Source organism: Nannobrachium achirus, assembly GCF_963921795.1.
Source record: "Nannobrachium achirus genome assembly, chromosome: 16".
Taxonomy (NCBI): domain Eukaryota; kingdom Metazoa; phylum Chordata; class Actinopteri; order Myctophiformes; family Myctophidae; genus Nannobrachium; species Nannobrachium achirus.
Window position 1 is genome coordinate 64189985 of NC_137823.1, and position 23355 is coordinate 64213339.

General features: G+C 42.3%; 1 protein-coding gene across 1 annotated transcript in view; it reads left to right on the forward strand.

The window, feature by feature from the left end:
- Positions 1-18660, forward strand: part of LOC308301206 (MAM domain-containing glycosylphosphatidylinositol anchor protein 2) — a gene marked incomplete at both ends in the record, with an annotated part of 355705 nt that extends 337045 nt beyond the window's left edge. The window contains 2 exons of the mRNA XM_080745102.1: positions 18271-18401; positions 18556-18660. Coding sequence (XP_080601228.1) covers positions 18271-18401; positions 18556-18660 — 236 coding nt within the window. The remainder of the gene's footprint in view (positions 1-18270; positions 18402-18555) is intronic.
- Between the last annotated feature and the right edge of the window lie 4695 nt (positions 18661-23355).

Sequence of the window (23355 nt, forward strand, 5' to 3'; positions counted from 1 at the left end):
ACTTTGAAGGCTTGTAACTCATGAATGCCTGAACGGATTTCCAAGCGGATTTTTTTGTTTGAAAGCTGTTAAAAAGTACTACACATATGATGCATATATGGTGCATGGGCGTGCACGATCCGTGCACTAAAAATTGATCTGTGCACTAGAAATCTAGGATAGTGGCAGTCTGGTACTTGGGGGCCATCTTGAAATGGCATTCAATGAGTTAACATTGCAACTTTTTCAGGAATAGAAAGCCTGCAGTTTCTATTAGCTTTCATTTCCCATTGATGATGTCACCGGTAGGAAGGATTTGACCCACCCACAGCTCTCCTATGAGACCCAAACTGAGTAGAAAAGAATTGTGATATTTTATCATGAACATTAGTGAGGACCTATTATATGAAGATAGGTTGAAAAGTGGTGGAGTGCCCCTTTAAGTAAAAGTAAAAAACGACGACTTTGGTAAAAGTAAAAGTACTCATTCCAAATAATTACTCAAGTAAAAAGTAAAAAGCACGTGCTTTGAAAAGTACTTTTAATGTAAAAGTAAAAGTATTTTTACCGTATATTTTTAGAATTTGAAGGATATTAAAATTAAAAGATCCCCACCAAACATACGTCTTAAAACTGGCCCAGAATTGGTTTCCTACTATGATGTGAAATCTAAATGCAGCAGTGTTTTTATTAGACTGAGTACCAGTCAGGGCAGGAAATTCACGGCGGCCACGACGGCCATGGCCGTCGTTGCCCCTCTCTTTGGCCGTGTGCCCCTCGAAAAATGACATGCCCAAACGGCCACAGTGGCCGTGGTGCCCCGGTGCCCACAGCAGTCCGTTAACTTCATTTCACCGTTTTCCATCTGTGCGATTTTCCAGTCATTACGGTGACAGCAGTGCCCGATTGGTTGAGCTCCTTATATGACCAGTAGTAGATTCGATTTATGCTCGTAGCAGCCACTGGAGTCCCGCGACACAGTGTTATACAACACAAAAGCTGCATCACCGGGCTAAACGGGAGTTAAATCTAACGCATCCTGTTGAATACATCTGGACGTGCGAACGAATGCCTTCAAACGGAGCTCTGCTGCTTGTCTTGTCTGTATTTTACGACAATGTGCATTAATGTCATTGGCTGCACCTGTGTGCTGTGCTAGTTAGTTTTGATAATATGAGACGCCAGCTTTCCAGTTGCTCACTGCATGGACGGATACATTTGTCTCCCTTTATGTCCAAGGCAGCAAGAGAGTGAACGTTTTTCTCTCTCTCTTTCCTTTTTTTTCAAGCCGCTGCCTGCTGTGAGTGCCGTCAACACAAAACGAGCTGTATCCAATGTGCTGTGTTGCTAAAGCTCCCCTTTAAATCACATGTTTGTACAAGAAAGAAAAGATTGTAAATCCAATGATCCAAATGAAGACTGAGACTGTACAGCAGCAGGCAGCTCTGCAATGAAGCGCAAAGTAGGCTACGCTGTTACGTGTAAAACAATAGGGTGAAGTCAGATAAATTGGGACACTTTTTGGAAGCGCAAAAGTATAGGGTGAAGTAAGGTAAAATGGTCTGCTTTTTGGTAATTGGCCTAGGAAACTAAGAAAAAAGCAATGTGTGATACTGAATTTGTTTTTATGATTAATAAGGACTGTCGTCAACATGTTTAAGTAAAATGTATGTAATAAAATAAATTCGTTTTGATCCTACAGCTTTTGAAAAACAGCCTAAATAGGGCTAGTGGTTCATGTATATAATAATATTATAATTTATATAAAAAGTAACTAGTAACTAAAGGTTATTCAAAATTACAATAACAAATTAAGTACAATACTTAAATGTACTTACTTTACACCGCTGCACATGGAAAAACATAAATAAACAGCTTTTTGATATTTATTTAATTGAAAGGTATTACATTAGCCTAATTAAAAATGTAATCTTCCTTAATGTTTAAGCTAAATTAATTATTACTGGCGTGGACTTAAAATCATTGTTTTAATTGATGGCCTTCCTGCCCTGGCACTTGGCCTTTGTGCCCTCAAAAGTTTGACAACAGTAAAGGCCAACTGGCCTTGCCCCTAAAATGATGAAATTCCAGGCCTGGTACCAGTTATAGATAATATTTGACTCTCCAAGAACAATCATTATTATTATAAAAAATATATATGTATATCCCACGATTTTGTAACCCATTTTTTAAGTGCCAATTGACCACCAAGTAGGCCCACACCATTATGACTGATGTTAAAATACAGATAAGGTTTCCTAATAAGAATGTCGTTTTCATTGTTCAATTATAATTATAATACATCTCACATCCACAGACAGACAGATTTCTGACTGTTATACTTTAAGATGTTTTGCATGTCTGTCAGAGGACCCCAATGTAAACAAGCCATACAGACTGTATGGATGATAATCATACAGTAGTGTGTTTGCTATGCGAACTGCTAATCAAGTATTCAATCAATCAATTCAAACAAACACATGCATGCACGCGCATGAGGGCACGCACGCGCGCGCGCGCGCTCTCTCTCACACACACACACACACACACACACACACACACACACACACACACACACACACACACACACACACACACACACACACACACACGCTAAAGGCTTTTGCGAGGCAAAGATGACCGAAGCTACAGTTGTGCAGAGTCTGCAGAACGTTTAACTTTTTCCATACAGAACTTTATCCATAATCCAATGGCACTGACTCACCTAAGCTTCGGAGGTTAAAAGAGCAGCATGGCCAAAGTCTTGTGTTTATAATCCATAGTAGTTATAATCCACGTGAATTAATTGTTGACATGTTTGAAAGCTGTGACGAGATGAATGGTTTACAGCATGATGGTAGAATTAAACCACCTTCCTTCCTCTTCCTCTGAAAACCGTGGATTTCAAAATAAGAGCATGGGGTAGTAGGCTATTTTGTAGGATATATGATTAGTTTTATTTGGTAGTCTAGTTACAGGAAGTAAATAGACCGGTGCTTGACGCAGTGACTCTCACTCTGGCCAGCAGCAGAGCGTCACCACCGCAGCCTCTATGAATGATGATCAAGCGCTTTAATCATTTTTGTTTGATCTGCCACGCATCGGCGCAACATTAACATAAAAGTAGCGAGCCTGTTTTGAAAATGTAGCGGAGTAAAAGTACAGATACTAGTGTTAAAATGTAACGGATAAAAGTAAAAAGTACCCAGAAAAATAATTACTCAGTAAAGTACAAAGTACTGAAAAATGTACTTTGTTACAGTAACGAAGTATTTGTACCTCGTTACTTCCCATCTCTGTTCAGGTATGGCATGGAAAGAGGGGACATTTGCATTCCTTTCACCATAGTAAAAACTGCATTCATGGTCTGGAGAGGACACTTTTTACTGACTGATGATAAAAGGGCAGGGGCTCAAGCCCCCTTTGATGTCTAGGTGTGCACGTGCCTGTGCGGAGAGGAGGGGCCATACGTGGCTTATTGACATTTTTATTTCCTAAAATGGTTGCCAAACATGCCGTCATGAAAAGGCTTTTTTTTTGTCACAAATGTAATGCACACTGTAGAGCACTGTGTGTGTGTGTGTGTGTGTGTGTGTGTGTGTGTGTGTGTGTGTGTGTGTGTGTGTGTGTGTGTGTGTGTGTGTGTGTGTGTGTGTGTGTGTGTGTGTGTGTGTGTGTGTGTGTGTGTGTGTGTAATGCACACTGTAGAGCACTGTTTAAATGCACCACTTTATTGAGTATTTTACAACTGCACTCAGCAGCCAATGGTAATCAAGGACTGGAAGTATCTATCAGAGCACAGTGATTAGCCAATCATTAACGATCCTCGTTAATTTAGTCTCCCTGATTGGGCTGAATTACCGTTGACCCCCCATGGCTTATTTATTGTTGTTTTGGTTCTTAATTCTAATCCAGATGTAAACCAGATGTAAACCTGTTAATTATAATCCAGATGTAAACTGGGTGTAGAGAATGGCCTGCAAGCATGAATGCATTTCATGTACTGTATTTAGTCTAAAGCAGTGGTTCTCAACCTGTTGTTCGGGACCCCCAGGGGGGGTCCCCACATTATTTTCAGGGGGTCCCCAGATGATTAACATTGTTTTCTCTTTCAACAGTAAACAAACCAGCATAACGTTTAAGTGACAATTTAAGGACTTTTTAAAACCTCTAAACTGACGAATTAAACGTGAGCATGTAGATCTGCTATTTTCACAATAGAACCGTGGGTTTAAAAATATGATTATTTTGGGGGTGGCGGCTTGAGAAGGTTGAGAACCACTGGTCTAAAGGTCTAAAGGTTGAGAACCACTGGTCTAAAGGTCTAAAGGTTGAGAACCACTGGTCTAAAGGTCTAAAGGTCGAGAACCACTGGTCTAAAGGTCTAAAGGTCGAGAACCGGTATCGACGCACGTGAAGTGCCGCGCGGTAACCCCAACTGGACGCGGCGCGCTGCCACACAGCACATCCATTTCCCCCGGTGGGGAGAACCATGGGAGAACATGTTCACCGCGCGGCAACGCTGGAAAACTAGAACAGTGGCGTATCGGCGCGACGGCGAGCGTCTGACGCCGCCGGTGTGGGTTACTGTAGTTCATTGAACATAACGGGGCCGTATGTTTTAACGCGCCGCCTCCGCGCCGCCTCCGCGCCGCCTCCGCGTACGGTGTGTGTTCCCCTTTACTCTGAGAGTGTCCACGTGGAACCAAATGGACTCTTGCCCCTTTGGTTCCATCGGTAAACACTCTCAGAGTTTTGGGGGTTCTTGAAATGAAGAGAAGAAACCATCTCTCACTCTCTGTAGAAGTCTTATAGGAGTCTTAAAGGGCCTACACCATGCTTTTAAAACTATATTTTTTGTATAAATATATGCTCAAAATTGAGTCTTAGACAGGTTTTAACCCTCAACAAACACTCTGACCATTCTTTTTGTTTGTTCTAGCTCTACTATAATGAGGCTCTCCAGCTGCAATACCAAAACGGCCTCTGTTTGCTCAGGGGCGCATCTAGTGGGGTTTTTCCAGAAAAAAAAGAAGTTTTTTGAAAAAAAAGAAGTTTTTGAAAAAAGGTTTTTGAAAAAAAGTGTTTTGAAAAAAAAAAAAGTTTTTGAAAAAAAAAAGTTTTTTGAAAAAAAAAGTTTTTTGAAAAAAAAAGTTTTTTGAAAAAAAAAGTTTTTTGAAAAAGTTTTTGAAAAAAAAAAGTTTTGAAAAAAAATTTTGAAAAAAAAAGTTTTGAAAAAAAAATTGAAAAAAAAAATGTTTATGAAAAAAAAATGTTTTTGAAAAAAAAAAAAATTGAAAAAAAAAAGTTTTGAAAAAAAAAAGTTTTGAAAAAAAATTGTTTTGAATTTTTTTTTTTTGACTCTGAAAAAAAAAACGGGAAACGCGTGTGACGTCACATGCGTCAACTCTCAGAACAGCACTGTTCTGAGAACCCGTGGAAAGCTTTTCATCTCTGTCTTCCAAAACCAGAGAAAGACACAATGTACAGAAATAGGACTTTGTGAGGATAGAAGGTGCCAGTGGGACCCCAAAAAAAGGTTTTAAAATAGAAAAAGTGAAAATTCATGGTGTAGGTCCTTTAATGATGATCCGTAGCAGCAGTCAACCAAACAAAGAGGCGCGTTTCACACGCAGGCCTTCGTCAGTCAGTGTTCATTAAAGAAACGACTCCCTACGTTTTCTCTGAAGAGTCTGGATTGTTTCCTCCCTTTAGAAGGGTTATCAGAACCTGCACCCGTTTAGTTTATCCAAGACCTTCTCAGGACTGTCCTGCAGCTGAGAGGGCCTTCCTTCCCCTTAAAGGACAACTTTGTTTTTTTAGAACAAGGGTTCATATTTTAGATTGTAATTAAAGAATATAAAAGATGGGTGTTAAAATGATTTAATTTACTTCTTTCTATTGTTTTTAGAGATTTTTATTTCAGTGGCTGGGGGCAGTCGTACAAGACCTAAATATGTCATTTTACACAGAATAAGCCCATTCCCAAGATACAACGCAACCTTTCATGGTTGGATGTGACTTATGGGGGCTAGAAGTGTTACTGTAAATAGCAATAAAGAAACTGCTGGCTTATTGTGTCTAAAAAGACATATTTAGCCACTTGTACGGATGCCCCCATGCGTACGCATGCCCCACATTTTAGCACGGTAAACGTGATAAAACAATAGAACGAAGCAAATGATAACATTTTAACACTCACCCTTTTCTTTTCCCTAATTACAATCTAAAATATGAACCATTGTTGTAAAAAAAACAAAGTTGTTCTTTAAGGTGTCTCCACACCAACAGGAGACTCCTTCTGACTGTACACAGACTGCAGAGAACTGCAAAGTACTTTTTTTTTCAGCCAACGCCAACTGTAGTTACTGTGTGGCAGTGTTGCCAGGTCTGCTCATTATAAGCAACTTTGATCTTGTTTTCCTATAATGTTGCTAGTTGCGGGTTGCTTTTGTTTGGGCTTGTTTCTGAAGTGTAGTTGCTTATTTGGCCTTGCTTTCAACATTCTTTTAGAAAATAGCTTAAGTAATATAGCTCAAGAGGTGAAACTGGTCGCTTCTTTTGGGCTTGTTTTCTTATAGACCTGGTCGCTTGTTTCACTCACAGAATCTGGCAACCAGAGGCTCTTTGTGCAAGAGAGAGGCGGAAATAACAAGACAGTATATAAAAAATACTAGCCTACTAGCTTGTAGCTTTGCTTTGGAGTCGATTGGTATAGGAATTGAGAGTTGAGAATATGGTATTTAGTTAAAATGTGTGACAGGGAAATGTCTCTGGCTTGTTTAGGCTTGCATGGTTCTGCAGCAGTAGCAAACTGTCCAATCTACAACCACCTCAATCCTTCCGACGGGGCCAGGGGCGACTCAACAAAACTGGGAGAGTCCAGTCTGCCAGTTTTCTGTCGATACTGGTTCGATAGCGTTCCCGACCCGCTGCCGAAAACCTGCCGATGAGCTCCCGATGGCTACCTGTCGCCACCCGATGCTTTCCGATGGCGATTTGTGGGAGATTCTATGCGGTGAAGACCTGCCTTTACAGTGAGGTCCTTGAAATTAAGACGTTCGAGAACCACTCCTGGTCTAAGTGTTCACAGCTGTGAGACTCTAAAGAATAGAGAGTCACAGCTGGGAGTTGTGATTTCCCCCCGTTGAGGCGAGTCACAGCCAGGTTGGCCCCCTCTCTCGTCTCTCTCCGCTAAGGGGCCTAGATGGGTGCCCCCTCCTCCTCTCCTCTCCTCTCCTCTCCTCTAAGGGGCCCTAGATGGGTGCCCCCCTCCTCCTCTCCTCTCCTCTCCTCTCCTCTCCTCTCCTCTCCTCTCCTCTCCTCTCCTCTAAGGGGCCTAGATGGGGTGCCCCTCCTCTCCTCTCCTCTCCTCTCCTCTCCTCTCCTCTCCTCTCCTCTCCTCTCCCCTCCCCTCCTCCCTCCCCCTCCCCTCTCCTCTCCTCTCCCTCCCCTCTCCTCTCCTCTCCTCTCCTCTCCTCTACTCCTCTCGCTCTCCGGTGGCCGGGGGCTCAAAGGGACTCTCCTGTCACCAAGCCTACCTGTGATACAAGGTCACACTTAATTACCCCTGCACACTTCAAAGTTTGCCTTTGGAGCCCCGTGGAGCCATTTGTTTACAGGATTAAGTCCCGCGAGCACCGCTGCAACGCACGCACACGCACACGCACGCACGCACGCACGCACGCACGCACGCACACACACACACACACACGCGCACGCACACAAGCCGTTCTGTTTTAGAAGCGCCTGGCGATGCAGTTGTTGTCCTCTTCACCAAAGCTGGGCTGGCCTTGAAGTCCCCCCCCCCCACCCCCCCCCTGAGGTATTGTACGTTTCCTCTTTGCTTTGCTACATTCCACATATTTTCCGTATCCCCGTGTTATTATATATATTTCTACTTCACAGATGTCACCGCCAACGTGTCGCGTAGCATTTATATATTATATATATATATATATATATTATATATTATATATTTATAGCTCCTGACTTTCCCGAGGAGGATGAGGTGACACTGACACCACCGATCCCAAAACGCTATTCTTTTTTTGTTCAAAGTGGGAACGTTGTGGAGGCAGCAGAACGTTGTGGAGGCAGCAGAACGTTGTGGAGGCAGCAGAACGTTGTGGAGGCAGCAGCGCCAGCTCAGCACTTTTCTTTTTTTTTCTCCCATGTTGCTAAACACTCCGACGGGGAGATGAAACGGCGGGTCGTGTTCCGTTCCACTGCTCATCGTCGTGTTCCGTTCCACTGCTCATCGTCGTGTTCCGTTCCACTGCTCATCGTCGTGTTCCGTTCCACTGCTCATCGTCGTGTTCCGTTCCACTGCTCATCGTCGTGTTCCGTTCCACTGCTCATCGCTCGCTTTTACAGATTGTGCTGTCGTTGTGAGGGGAGAGCGAGCTGATGGGGGGGGGGAGCGAGCACCGCACTGATGGGGACACGTTCCATATTCCCTCTCTCTCGATCTCAGGGGCGTCACAAGGGGTGGGGGGGGGGGGGGGGCAGTGGGACTGAGTTACCAGGGCCCAAGGTGGAGGGGCCTTACTTATTTTATGCTGTATCTATTGAAAAATAGCAGATATACAAGCTCACAGCGTGATCTGCTAATTTTGAAAAGTCGTGAAAATGTGTGCAAATCTTTGAATATATGTATTTTTTTAATTAGTTCCAGGGACCCCCAGAAGCAAATTTGAGTTACAAAAGTTTGCTATTAGAAAGATAAATTCAATCACGATTTTTCAAAAATAGCAGATCTACAAGCTTGCATCGTGGCACTCGGTGCCGCGCTGTGAGCTTGTATATCTGCTATTTTTCAATAGCTAAAGTATAAAATAATGAAGGCCCCTCCACCTTGGGCCCTGGTAACTCAGTCCCACTTTCCCCCCCTTGTGACGCCCCTGCCTTCGGCCTACCTTAAAGGGGTTATGCCACCTTAAGGGTTACTGTCACCTTAAGAAATGATATTAAAAACAAGTTAATATTTGTTTGATGTCATTGTGGGAATGCACGATAAGCCAATCAAATTAATTAATTGACTGTTACTTACTGTATGTCTGCACAATGTACATTTTCTTCCCATCGCCCGCAGGCTCGCTCTCACAGTCACAGCCCTCACAACTTCTCTGCTCCCACAGGGCTAGCTAGCTGGGCTAGCACTAAAGCTAACCAGCTAAAGACACACATTTATATATAAATCTGTGGCTATAAAACTTATATTTCCGGTGGTTACTGGTTGTTACTTCCCCATTGTTCATGGGAATATGCTTGTTTATGTTTATTCATTGAAATGGAAAACACGATGTTTTCACTGAGTTGGGCAGCTGCGCTCGAACTCATCCTCGAACTGCGTGCGGCTGGCCAGTATAGATGTGACGTTCGCGAACTAATCAAGTCTTTTGAACGGCTCTTTGAAATGAACGATATGATTCGGTTCACAGTAGGGAGCCGTTCCTTTCTAATGAACAGTGGTGGGAAAAGTACTCAATTTCAGAGATCCAGCTCACTTCAAATAGCCATAAATCCCATATCTGCTGACCAGGCTGTCTCCTGTCTGTCTCTCTACTCCTCCGAGTGGAGGGGGCTGCGCTACGGGGGATGGGATCATTTGATTCAGAGATTTCAGACCGTTTTAAAAAAGACCACGTGACCTACTGTATCCTACTGTATCATACTATTATAATTTCGGGGCGTGGCAGGACCCCTTTAACTCTTTCTGCATGGTAGTGAAAAATCTATTAAAAATAAAACATTAAATCGACGTGAAACACAATCTTGTCTGACGAACCACTTAAGCCCTGTTTTATATTGTAGGACAAACTTGACAAACAGGATTCAAAATATTGATTCTGTACTTTCTGTGTCTGGCAAAATAGTACATCTGCAAGCTCTCAGCGCATCGCATGCGTGGTGCGTTGTGAGCTTTATAACATATTACTGTATCTTAAACCATGAATATGTAGGACAGGCATTCTTTGATTTGCCGTTATGCTGATGTATGGTCTGCTTGTATTTACAGTTTTTTTACATTTACATTCTCTTGGTAAATTTGAACACTTTTATAATCATATTACTGTATCTTAAACACTTTTATAATCATATTACTGTATCTTAAACACTTTTATAATCATATTACTGTATCTTAAACACGTTTATAATCATATTACTGCATCTTAAACACTTTTATAATCATATTACTGTATCTTAAACACTTTTATAATCATATTACTGTATCTTAAACACTTTTATAATCATATTACTGTATCTTAAAGCTTTTATAATCATATTACTGTATCTTAAACACTTTTATAATCATATTACTGTATCTTAAACACTTTTATAATCATATTACTGTATCTTAAACACGTTTATAATCATATTACTGCATCTTAAACACTTTTATAATCATATTACTGTATCTTAAACACTTTTATAATAATATTACTGTATCTTAAACGCTTTTATAATCATATTACTGTATCTTAAACACTTTTATAATCATATTACTGTATCTTAAACACTTTTATAATCATATTACTGTATCTTAAAGCTTTTATAATCATATTACTGTATCTTAAACACTTTTATAATCATATTACTGTATCTTAAACACTTTTATAATCATATTACTGCATCTTAAACACTTGTATAATCATATTACTGTATCTTAAACACTTTTATAATCATATTACTGTATCTTAAACACTTTTATAATCATATTACTGCATCTTAAACACTTTTATAATCATATTACTGTATCTTAAACACTTTTATAATCATATTACTGTATCTTAAAACTTTTATAATCATATTACTGCATCTTAAACACTTGTATAATCATATTACTGTATCTTAAACACTTTTATAATCATATTACTGTATCTTAAACACTTTTATAATCATATTACTGCATCTTAAACACTTTTATAATCATATTACTGTATCTTAAACACTTTTATAATCATATTACTGTATCTTAAAGCTTTTATATTATGTAGGATAGGGATTCATAAGCCTATTTCTTTTGATCACCTCAAACTGTTTTTGTTGGATTTATGAGTTAATAAATGTATGAGTTAATACATGTATGAGTTAATACATGTATGAGTTAATAAATGTATGAGTTAATAAATGTATGAGTTAATAAATGTATGAGTTAATAAATGTAAGAGTTAATAAATGTAAGAGTTAATACATGTATGAGTTAATACATGTATGAGTTAATAAATGTAAGAGTTAATAAATGTATGAGTTAATAAATGTATGAGTTAATACATGTATGAGTTAATAAATGTAAGAGTTAATACATGTATGAGTTAATAAATGTATGCTTGCTGCTGTGAGTGGATCAAATAAATACAAATAAAAAGCTTGTAGGCTATTTTCGTTGCCCAACACCGTCATACGGATGGAGCTGTGGATTCTAGACGGAGCAACGGACAATTCTAATGATGAAAAATAGTACCTATATTATAAAGGCATTCTCAAAAACACTGCTATAGTATAACCCAGGGTTCCCCAATTAGTTTTCCCCAAGGGCTGAATCATGTCTAGGGTACCAAGCCGAGGGCCACAACATTGAATCATGTCTAGGGTACCAAGCAGAGGGCCACAACATTGCATTATGTCTAGGGTACCAAGCCGAGGGCCACAACATTGAATCATGTCTAGGGTGCCAAGCCGAGGGCCACAACATTGAATTATGTCTAGGGTACCAAGCCGAGGGCCACAACATTGCAGGGGGCGACGGTGGCGTTCCCGCTACTCCAGCGACAGTTCAGATATCGTCGTTGTCGGGTGAAAATCTTGTATGTCCAAAAGCGTTCGTTTTGAATTTATAATTTTTGAAAATATTTAAACTAGTGAAAACAGCCGATCTACAAGCAAACAACGCCTCGCGGTGCGAGGCGTTGTTTGCTTGTAGATCTGCTACTTCACTACTTTTGTGCGACGGCCTTGTATGATGAAGCAGGGCTTTACTTTGCGAAAGAACATACAAATTTGGAGATACAAGATTTCCAGCCAACAACGACGACAGACTAGTGTTGTTGCTGCTCTTATACCACCATTATTACTGGGGTTGGTGGGGGCCAGACAGTAGCCCCCCGCGGGCCGCAAATGGCCCGCGGGCCGCCTATTGGGGAACCCTGGTATAACCCAAAGCAGACCATGGAGCATTGATTGATTAAATACTTAATTAGCAGTTTGCAGAAAAAAAAAACAGTTTGTTACAAGGTCCTCTAAGAGGATTTAAAGTTATACTATGTAACTTTTTTTATAAAACATATCGCTAAAGTTTTAGAACCCCCACTCTGTTAATTTCAGCTCCCAAAGCCTTTTCTTTATATGTGTTCTACTGAGCCCTGGTGGCCGTGACCGGGGCTGTTTTTCCGGCAAAATTACGTCATATGCATCATTCTGCATCAGCATGTAGCTCCCCAACCGAGGCTCGTAGAGGGACACGAAAGACCTCTATGGATAGGTCTCGGCGAGGCGAGGCGGACGCGGTGGTCTGAATGCCCGGTCCGCGGCGAAAAACGGCCGAAAAAAGCAGACGCGACCGCGGTTTGCTCTACTGCTACTGACCACTAGTTGAGCAACTTACACAGTATAGCTTTAAATTCAAGAAAGTACTATGTCTTGTTTCCATTGGGGTCCTTTGTACTCAATTCATTGAAAAAGCAGCCGTCTAGCGATGAGATGTAATTCATTGTGAAGTCTTACGTTTTAGTCACATGTCCTCGTCCTCACATAAAAACGACGGAATTCGGGTTAGAAACTCTGCAAAGTCGCTCTTTATAGTTAATAAAGCAATTAGCTTGCAAGTCGGCAAAGTTGCCCTTTTATTTAATAAAGTAATTAGATGTAACTCTGCAAAGCTGTCCTTTTATTTAATAAAGTAATTAGAAAATAATAGTCACCACAATGATTATGCCTTCCTGCCAGGCCCGATAGTCCTGAGATTATTCCAATGTCTTTCCCCGCCAGGCCCGATAGTCCCGAGAATTAAAAAAAAAAATAATAATAATAAAAAAAAATAAAAAAAAAAGTTTTTTCAAAAAAAAAATTTGACCCCAAAAAATGGAGTAGGCATGATAGCAATCGCGAAATTGCATGTTTAACCCCCATAGCAACCCCATCTTTCAAGCATGGCAGCCATTTTGGCAGCCATCTTTGTTAAACATAGTGGCTGTTATCTCATGAATGCCTGAACGGATTTCCATTCGGATTTTTTTGTTTGAAAGCTGTGAGCAATGTGGACACACGTGGTGCATTATCTAGGCATGGGTGTGCATGATCCGTGCACACCCAATTACATGGAAGTCTATGGAGACGAATGGCAGGTGGGAGTACGGAGGTATGTTAAAATGGCGGTCAATGTGTTAAGCACATTGAAAAGTGTGTGAGCAGCAAATTATAAAATTATAGCTGTAGACAATTTAGGTCTGGTTCAGTGTTCAGAACGAGACGCTGAATGTGATGTGGATGGATTTAGCTTCCATCTCCAATTTTTTTTTACTAAACTTTTAGTGTTTGTCTTGTAAATGAAGCCCCCAGAACCACAGTAGAGCCTGGTGGTCAAACCTGGGACTGCAGATAGACATTACTGTGCAAGCAGACGTGCACCTTAAATGCACACCCCTAATGTTGTTGTACTGTATTGTGACAATGACAATAAACTTCTATTCTATTCTATTCTATTCTATTCTATTCTATCTTGAGGTCCCTAAAAACTGCGATCTCGACAACATCATACTGGAGATCTGCAACCAGGCTCTGATAGATAACATCAAGCCCGACATATGGTCCCTAGCTAACATCATCCCGCTTCCCAAATCTGGAGATCTGTCTAAGCCAGACAATTATCGTGGCATTAGCCTGACCTGTGTCATAGCGAAGATGTACAACCACATGATACTAGACCGGATTAGGGACGCCATTGACCCACACCTGAGGGACAACCAAAATGGCTTCAGAAAGGGAAGGACCACCTTAGGCCAGATCCTGGCCTTATGGAGAATCATTGAGGAGGTGAAGAAGAACAACTTGACGGCAGTGCTGTGTTTCATTGACTTCAAAAAGGCATTTGATTCAATAGACAGAGGCATAATGCTGAAAATCCTCAGGCTTACGGAGTCCCCCCGAATACGGGCCATAGAGGCCATGTACAAGGGCACAAGAGCCAAGGTGGTAACCCCAGATGGCATCAGCGAGGAGTTCGAAATCCTAGCAGGGGTGCAGCTGGGAGACACTCTTGCCCCCTTCCTCTTTATCATAGCTCTGGACTACGCGCTCAGGAAAGCCATCAACGGGCGGGAGCAGGAGCTTGGCTTCACAATTACACCAAGGAAGTCTAGTAGAAACCCTGCTGTAGCCCTGGCAGACCTAGACTACGCAGATGACATCTGCCTGGTGTCTGACCGTGTGGAGCAAGCACAGGAACTCCTGAACAGAGTGGAGGTGGAATGTGCTAAGGTTGGCCTCAGACTGAATGCAAAGAAGACTGAGGTAATCACCTATAACATCCACATGGACCATCCGCCGATTACAACATCAGATGGCAACGCTCTGCGAGAGGTCAATGACTTAAAATACTTGGGTTCCTGGATGAACTCCACAGAACAGGACCTTAAGGTCAGGAAGGCACTAGCGTGGAGGGCCCTGAACTCCAGGTCAAGAGTTTGGTGCTCGAATCTCCCCCGACACATAAAGCTGAGCCTATTCCACGCCACTGTGGAGTCTGTCCTCCCTTATGCGCTGTGAAAGCTGGACCCTGACACCCACCCTGCAGAAGTCCCTGGATGGGTGCTACACCAGAATGCTACAAGCTGTTCTGAATGTGGACCAGAACATCCACATTACCAACAAGAACCTGTACAGGCAACTGCCGAGGCTCAGCAAGAAGGTAGCAGCTAGGAGGATGAAGCTGGCCGGCCACTGCCACAGACATCGGGAGCTCCCGGCCAGCAGGCTGGTCCTGTGGGAACCAACGCGCGGGCATCGATCACGAGGACGTTCCGCGTTAACGTATGTGGACGTCCTGAAGAAGGATGTGGGAGCTGAAAGCTCTTCGGAGCTGGCTGGGTGTATGGAGAACCGGAAAGATTGGAGACTCCGATGGAAGCTCGTCTGAGGACGACCGAGAGATTCGAATACTAATGCTACTGGGTACGTCTGAGGACGACCGAGAGATTCTAATACTAATGCTACTGGGTACCCTGGTGCACCTGCTCAGTGCCCCGTGGGCCGCAAAATTAGATTATTTATAGGCCAATTTATAGGCCAAGTCTACTACTTACGATAGAGATAGTGTCTCACTTTACCCCACAGCCACATTTTGGGAAAAAGGACATCTCTTATCACTTCAGGGTAATCTTCAGCTTGCATCTATCACATGGATGTATAAGTTGGTAGTTCATCAACATGCATGATATAACATGTTCTCCCTGCATCAATGTGCTTTGACACAGCAGCTGATTATGTTGACAGCAAGAAAACACCCTTTTACATACAAAAAAAAAAACATTTCTTTGTGAAAAAAGCATGTTTTCTACAGCACTATCAGGTCCTCTCCTTCATGGCAAGGCGGAAAGTCAAGGGTCTTGAAAATATAATGGTCACATGACCACAAATGTGTTCCATTGCCGAGATACAGGGGGTGTCTCAGTTTACCCTGCTCTCCCCTAGCTGCTGCACTCTGAGAACCGCTGCCATAAGGGACAGCTGCCATCGGCCAACATCCCTTCACCTGAAATAAATGTTTTTTCTTTATTTTTGCTCCAAAACACTGTCAGATCAAAGCCTTTCTTTTTCCCCGTCCTGTTTTCAAATTAGTCTGGATTTAACACAGTTCTGCTGCTACCAGGCAACAACGTTCAGCTTGTTAACCTAGTTTAGTTAGGAGTTTCAACTGAACGCTGTGGTGTGTCTGATCTTTAGTAAGAAAAAAAGAAAATACTGTTTCAGAAAAAGGTTTTCTCTCTTTCAGTTATTTAATTTAATCTAGGCTAATCCCGCACACAACATTGGGGGAAGGTTTGTTGCTGGTTATTATGAGCTACAGTATACTGGTGGCATTTCTTTATGTACAGGGATTATAGAATACGTGAGGTATTTATCAAAGAGAAGCTATGGTTTTCAATGTGCCGCGGAGTGGACCGCCAGGGGGTCCCCACAGACGGGGGGGGGGGGGGGGCACGGTGTCTAGTTGGAAAGGAGAAGAAAACAAACAAACAGACAATTGTCTCCATATTTTATCATTTTTTTTAGTGTTAAATGTTTCTAATATTTTCAGAAAAATGTAGAAAATAGCGATTCTGAGGTCCCAACGCTGGTGAATGCTAACCTGGTGAATGCTAACCTGGTGAATGCTAACCTGGTGAATGCTAAGCCTAAACCCAACCCTAAACTTTTTTTTTTTTTAGGTTTTAGAGGTTTTTAGTAGATTAGATGTGTGGTTTACCCATGTTGTTATTATTTTTTCTAGATTAATATTCCTATTCATTTGTTGTTTTGTTGTTGATGTACTGACATGTTATCTTGGTTATTATAGTGATGTATTATCTGCTTATTGTTGATGTACTGACATGTTATCTTGGTTATTATAGTGATGTATGATCTGCTTATTGTACATTTGTTTATTATAGTGATGTATTTTCTGCTTATTGTACATTTTGCTTGGCATGGAAAGACTGACTGTATGATTGTACTTCTTCTGCAGTAATATGAATGCCAACTTTCCTTGGTGGTGTTGACGCTCCAATGTGTACGCAGAGAGTGAATTCAGAATGTATTTTATTTCTTCTTGCTATGCAGTGTTTCACAATGAGCTCCCTGGTGAAAGCCTCCTCTGTGCTGTGCAGTGATCTGTTGATGCTCTGAGCTGAAATGCTTAAACCATCAGGGTTTCCAATGGAACGGAATTGAAATGAATTTAAAAAGGCTCTGAAACCCGTCAGAGTTGCCAGTTGCATTTGTTTTTAAACTGTAGTGTAGAGATACCTACTGTAGGGGTTTAAGACATTAACATATACAGTATGTATACCTTTAACTCATCCAGTGCCCAGAATCACCACATGAGGCGGAAAAAAACAAGTTACATCATGTTCATCTGAGAAGCGTCAAGGTCACAAACACAAGAAAGTCTTGCGACTTATTTCCATTGTGGTCCCTGAAATATTTATTCTTGTTTTTTTCTCCCACTGCTTGTTGGTGCTTTCATTAAAAGTACAGCTGAAGTTTTTACTAGTCGCTGCTCGTTTATACGTCTAATTTAAAATGTGTGAAGATCTCTGCGTTAAACAACTCGTTTATACGTCTAATTTAAAATGTATGAAGATCTCTGCCTTAAACAACTCGTTTATACGTCTAATTTAAAATGTATGAAGATCTCTGCGTTAAACAACTTCCACACTTGAAGAAAACTCAAGGAAGGAAGGTCCTGTTGGTTCAAAACAAAGCACTCTGTAGTTAATAGTGTCTCAAATGAGAATTGCCAGATTTCAAATAGTTTGCATCACTGGGAATAAGAAGAAGTAGAATAGTTTGCATCACTGGAAGTTTGCATGAAGAAGAAGTAGAATGGATGAGATGTTTGACCTTTTCAGTATTAATGAAGATAAGTCACTGATGACCCCTGGTAATGTTACTACTGACCAGTCTATATGTCATTGCTTTGGCCCCGCTTAGCCGAGCTCGGACCTACTCTAGAGTGGATACTTTATACTACCACGTTTTGTACCACTTTCACACCACTCTACCTAGTTCCTTGTAGTGGAATACCTGTGTGGGGCCGGGTGGGGTGGAGTGGGGTGGTGCCATGCCAATGGAAAGGCGCCTTTAGAAAACAACCAGACTCTCCTGTGAGCCAGTCTTCCAGACACCACTGGGGGCCGACCCACATCACTACCTATGTCTGCCCACGGGCACCACCATCGCTTGCAACCAACTTGCATATGCCTGCATGCCCCCTATTACCTCCCACCGTACAGCATGATGTAGATAGATAGATAGATATATACCTTTACCAGTAAGACTCCCTAATCGGGAGATAAGCGACCGTCAGGACGCAGCGTGATTTTAGGGCAAAATGTGTAGGAGCAGTGTCCAAAAATGTGTTTGCAGAACACCTAAAATAATCTTGCATAGCGCCACCTGAGTCCTAGAAGCGGCACTGCCTGTGTGCATGCCTTGCTACGGGCAGTGCTGTAAAGTAACTAACACCTCCTCTCTCTCTCTCTCTCTCTCTCTCTCTCTCTCTCTCTCTCTCTCTCTCTCTCTCTCTCTCAGGGAGCCTCAATGCCTTCCTGAAGCAGAAGGGCCAGACGACCTCGGAGGGTCCCGCCTGGTCGCTGACTGGTAACCAAGGTGACCGCTGGAAGCAGGCCAAAGTCAGCATCCACCCCACAGCATCCTTCCAGGTGAGACCACGAATACACTCACCTCATCAATCACTCTCCTCTCCTCTCCTCTCCTCTCCTCTCCTCTCCTCTCTCCTACTTCAAAAAGTAACAATACCCAACACTGAGTATGATCAAGTATGAAAAAAACACAAACAAATCTCTGTCTCTCTAGGTGGTCTTGGAAGGCGTCCGCGGCCCGGGTATTGAGGGGGACATCGCCATCGATGACGTCACGCTAGAGGAAGGGGAATGTCGAGACCTCCAGCCCAGTGAGTAGACAAACAGTACCACATGTACAGTTCTGTAGGAATGGAACCAACACTCTCAGAGTTAAGTACACTTCTGTACAAATGGAACCAACACTCTCAGAGTTATGGTACACTTCTGTACACATGGAACCAACACTCTCAGAGTTATGGTACACTTCTGTACAAATGGAACCAACACTCTCAGAGTTATGGTACACTTCTGTACAAATGGAACCAACACTCTCAGAGTTATGGGGTCCCTTGACATTTAAAAAGTTTGAAAACTGCAGTGGAAGATTATTATTTATTATTATTATTATTTTGTTTCAAAATGACGTGTTAGCTAATGCTTTCATATGAATACTAACTGGTGTGTTTAATCATCAAGTGAGCAAAACGAGTTTAAAGTCCTTTGTCTCCAATTAATTCAGTTTCTCTCGTTAATGTTATTCCAAAACTGAGAAACCTTTTTTATAGAAAGAGCAAAAACAGCCCCAAAAGAATCAAGTTGGAGAAGAAAACTTCAACAACAGGATCCTCAACGGAGCGCTAAACACCCAGAATACAGTAAACATTATTACAAAAAGCTATTGTTTATCAGGCACGTGCACACATAGACATCAAAGGGGGCTTGAGCCCCTGCCCTTTTATCAGTCTGTAAAAAGTGCCCTCTCCAGACCATGAATCCAGTTTTTACTATGGTGAAAGAAATGCAAATGCCCCCTCTTTCCATGCCATACCTGAAGGCAGCATTCAAGAGAATTACCCAGTCCAAACTCTCCTGAACTTGAATGCAGCATTGTCTCCAGTATTGACTTGAATATGCTTAGGTCAGTGTGGTATCACATACCGAAAATAGCCAACCTCCAAGGCGCTGCGATGCGCTGTGAGCTTGGAGGTCTGCTTTTTTAATATTTCCACCAAAAGGCCCTTTTATAAATGTCAGCCCCTGCCTCTCTAACGTTCTCTGCACGTCCCTGTTGTCTCTATCGAGTAGAAAACTCATGCGTCCAAAACTGTTACTTTTCAGGATTCGGTTTATTTTTTTAAAACGTCAAAAGTACGAAAACGTGTCGCTTCACGCCGCGTCACGCTTCAAGCTCGCCGATCTGCTAATTCGGATGCTTGTGTTTGACACTGTTTGATCGTTAGTTATTTTACGCAAATGAACCCACAAGTAAAAGAAAATATACATGGAGATAAGATACACATATATATACATATATAATATACATGGAGATAATAGGATTCTCTGCCCCAACAGTAAAGATATGAAAAAGGTTCTGCAGCGCATCTCAGAGCTCAACTCATAGAGGACAACATACTGACATCTCAGAGCTCAACTCATAGAGGACAACATACTGACATCTCAGAGCTCAACTCATAGAGGACAACATACTGACATCTCAGAGCTCAACTCATAGAGGACAACATACTGACATCTCAGAACTCAACTCATAGAGGACAACAACATACTGACATCTCATAGCTCAACTCATAGAGGACAACACACTGACATCTCAGAGCTCAACTCATAGAGGACAACACACTGACATCTCAGTCTCAGAGCTCAACTCATAGAGGACAACATACTGACATCTCAGAGCTCAACTCATAGAGGACAACATACTGACATCTCAGAGCTCAACTCATAGAGGACAACATACTGACATCTCAGAGCTCAACTCATAGAGGACAACATAATGACATCTCAGAGCTCAACTCATAGAGGACAACATACTGACATCTCAGAGCTCAACTCATAGAGGACAACATACTGACATCTCAGAACTCAACTCATAGAGGACAACATACTGACATCTCAGAGCTCAACTCATAGAGGACAACATACTGACATCTCAGAGCTCATAGAGGACAACATACTGACATCTCAGAACTCAACTCATAGAGGACAACATACTGACATCTCAGAGCTCAACTCATAGAGGACAACATACTGACATCTCAGAGCTCAACTCATAGAGGACAACATACTGACATCTCAGAGCTCAACTCATAGAGGACAGGGTTAGGGTTAGGGTTACAACATACTGACATTTCCCCAGCTTTTTGTTTGGCTCGCATCAAACGCTTTTACATGTTTTTCGGCAGAGAGGAAGGCTCTTTGCTTTTCTGTGAGGCAGGTTGGCTCTTTGCCCAAACGCTTAAGCATTTACATTTAGTTTTTTTTATTTGATGTGAGGCAAATAAATAAGGGGAATTGTGGCATGGTGTTATGGATAGCTCTGTCGCCTCACAGTTAGAAGGTCCTGGGTTCGATTCCCGCTGTGGGTGCTGTGGGCTCAGCATCTTGTAGTGGCGCCACCAAGGGGTGGCCCAGGAAATAAACATACTAATATGGTTCTGACATAGGATCCGTTTTGACCATCTGATTGCCTGTGTCCATTTATGCTCATAAATGGAGATATCTGTCCGTCTGCGTCCATTTTATGCCCATATATGGAGATCTCTGTAAGACCCGTTTTGGCCATCTGTTTGCCTGTGTCCATTTAAGCTCATCTGTTTGCCTTTGTCCATTTATGCCCATATATGGAGATATCTGTCTGCGTCCATTTTATGCCCATATATGGAGATCTCTGTAGGACCTGTTTTGACCATCTGTTTGCATGTGTCCATTTATGCCCATATATGGAGATCTCTGTAGGACCTGTTTTGAACATCTGTTTGCCTGGGTCCATTTATGCTCTTATATGGAGATATCTGAATCTGGCTGCATCCATTTTATGCCCATATATGGAGATCTCTGTATCTGTTTGTCTGTGTCCCTTTATGCCCATATATGGAGATCTCTGTATCTGGTCTGCATCTATGTTATGCCCATATATGGAGATCTCTGTATCTGTTTGTCTGTGTCCCTTTATGCCCATTATGGAGATCTCTGTATCTGTCTGTGCCTCCGACTGTGTTGCAGACACAGTGCCGGTTCCCCCTTTAATGCAAACCATTATACCTGTTGTCATAGGACCCGTTTTGACCATCTGTTTGCCTGTGTCCATTTATGCCCATATATGGAGATATGATATCTGTATCTCTGTCCGTGTCCATTTTATGCCCATATATGGAGATCTTTGACCATCTGTTTGCCTGTGTCCATTTATGCCCATGGAGATATCTGTATCTGTCTGTCTGCATCCATTTTATGCCCATATATGGAGATCTATTTAGACACAGTGCCGTACCGGAAAACTCTGTTGTCAGACATCAGCTCCGCATACGGAGATTCCGAACCTTTCGCGTCGGTTCCGGAAAACCTCGTATCGGGTCGGGTCGAGTTCTCGAGATACGCGGATTACATACAGACAGACAGACAGACAGACACGCAGAGATTTGTCGCATTTATAGACAGATTAGGTGGCACATTTACACCAATGACGAGAAGAAGAAATGCAGAAAACAAAGGTACTACCAGTTAACACGTTTGGCGGGTTGTGTTGGGTGGAGGCACTCCGGGTGATGTTTGAACACATGGCAGGTGGAGGTGGCACAGGGTTGGCCGGTAGGAGTAGGAAGCGTTGGGGCTCCTCACTGACACGGGGTTGGGCGGTAGGAGTAGGAAGCGTTGGGGCTCCTCACTGACACAGGGTTGGGCGGTAGGAGTAGGAAGCGTTGGGGCTCCTCACTGACACTGAGCCAGTAGGTTACAAAACACAGAAATCATGAAGAAAGTACTGTATGTATTTTCATTCACATTCACTGTGAAGTTGAATTGCAACTACTGTACATAAATGTTTAATGTGAAGTTGAATATACTATCCTATTGCACATAGAACACACTGTGAAGATGTTTACTAAAAAAGTTAAGTACAGTACAGTAGCAACTACTGGAAAAAATATGCTGTTGGTGTGTAGAATATAGCAAACTTTATGCACATATAAATTTGAGGATGCTCTTTTCTTTTCTCGTTGTTTTTTCATCTTCTATGTCTTATTATTAATATTAACCTGTGCTGAAAACATTGTCTTCTATGCAGATGACACTTTCTTTTTTTCCTTCCTTCCTCCTTCCAGACAGCAGATCCATGGCTCCGCCCACATGTGCCCATATATGGCTGCTGTGCGTCACCCTGGTGACGACCCTGATGGAAGGCCAGAGGTGACCCTCCTGCGTCGCCGTCGTCGTCCCGGAGGCGACGCATCGGACCCGCCGTCTGTGAGCCCCAAACCCTCTGCATCCAATCACCAAAGAGTCACGCATTCTGGAAGGCGGCGACGAGGGCCCCCAAATGGACCGCGAGAGGACCGCGATGAAAACATAAAATAAAACAGAAGAAAAAAAAACAACAACACCACCACACAAACACACAAAAAGTAATAAAGAAAAAGATACGCTATTGTTTTCTTTTTCTTTTTTCTTTTTTTTTAAGAGACCTCTTATTCCAGACGACGACTCGTCTCGTCTGGGCGCATGACGTTGGACATCGCTACGTCGAGCACAAAGCCAGGTTTAGGCGAACATCGATAAAAACTAAAAACCTGGACTTTGGTTGAAACAGTTCCCCCCCCCCCCCCCCCCCCCGGGTATGGAGGGAGGAGGACGTTTGTAAAGCACAATAACAATTTTGACAAAATATGAAACATTTTCCTTGGAAGGCTAGGGGAGGAGTGGGGGTTGATCGAGACGCCGCCGAACTTTTTAGAAAATGGAAAATACCCAACAAAGAACCCTCGGAATCAGACCTTTTCTCTGTATGCCCCTTTTCTTC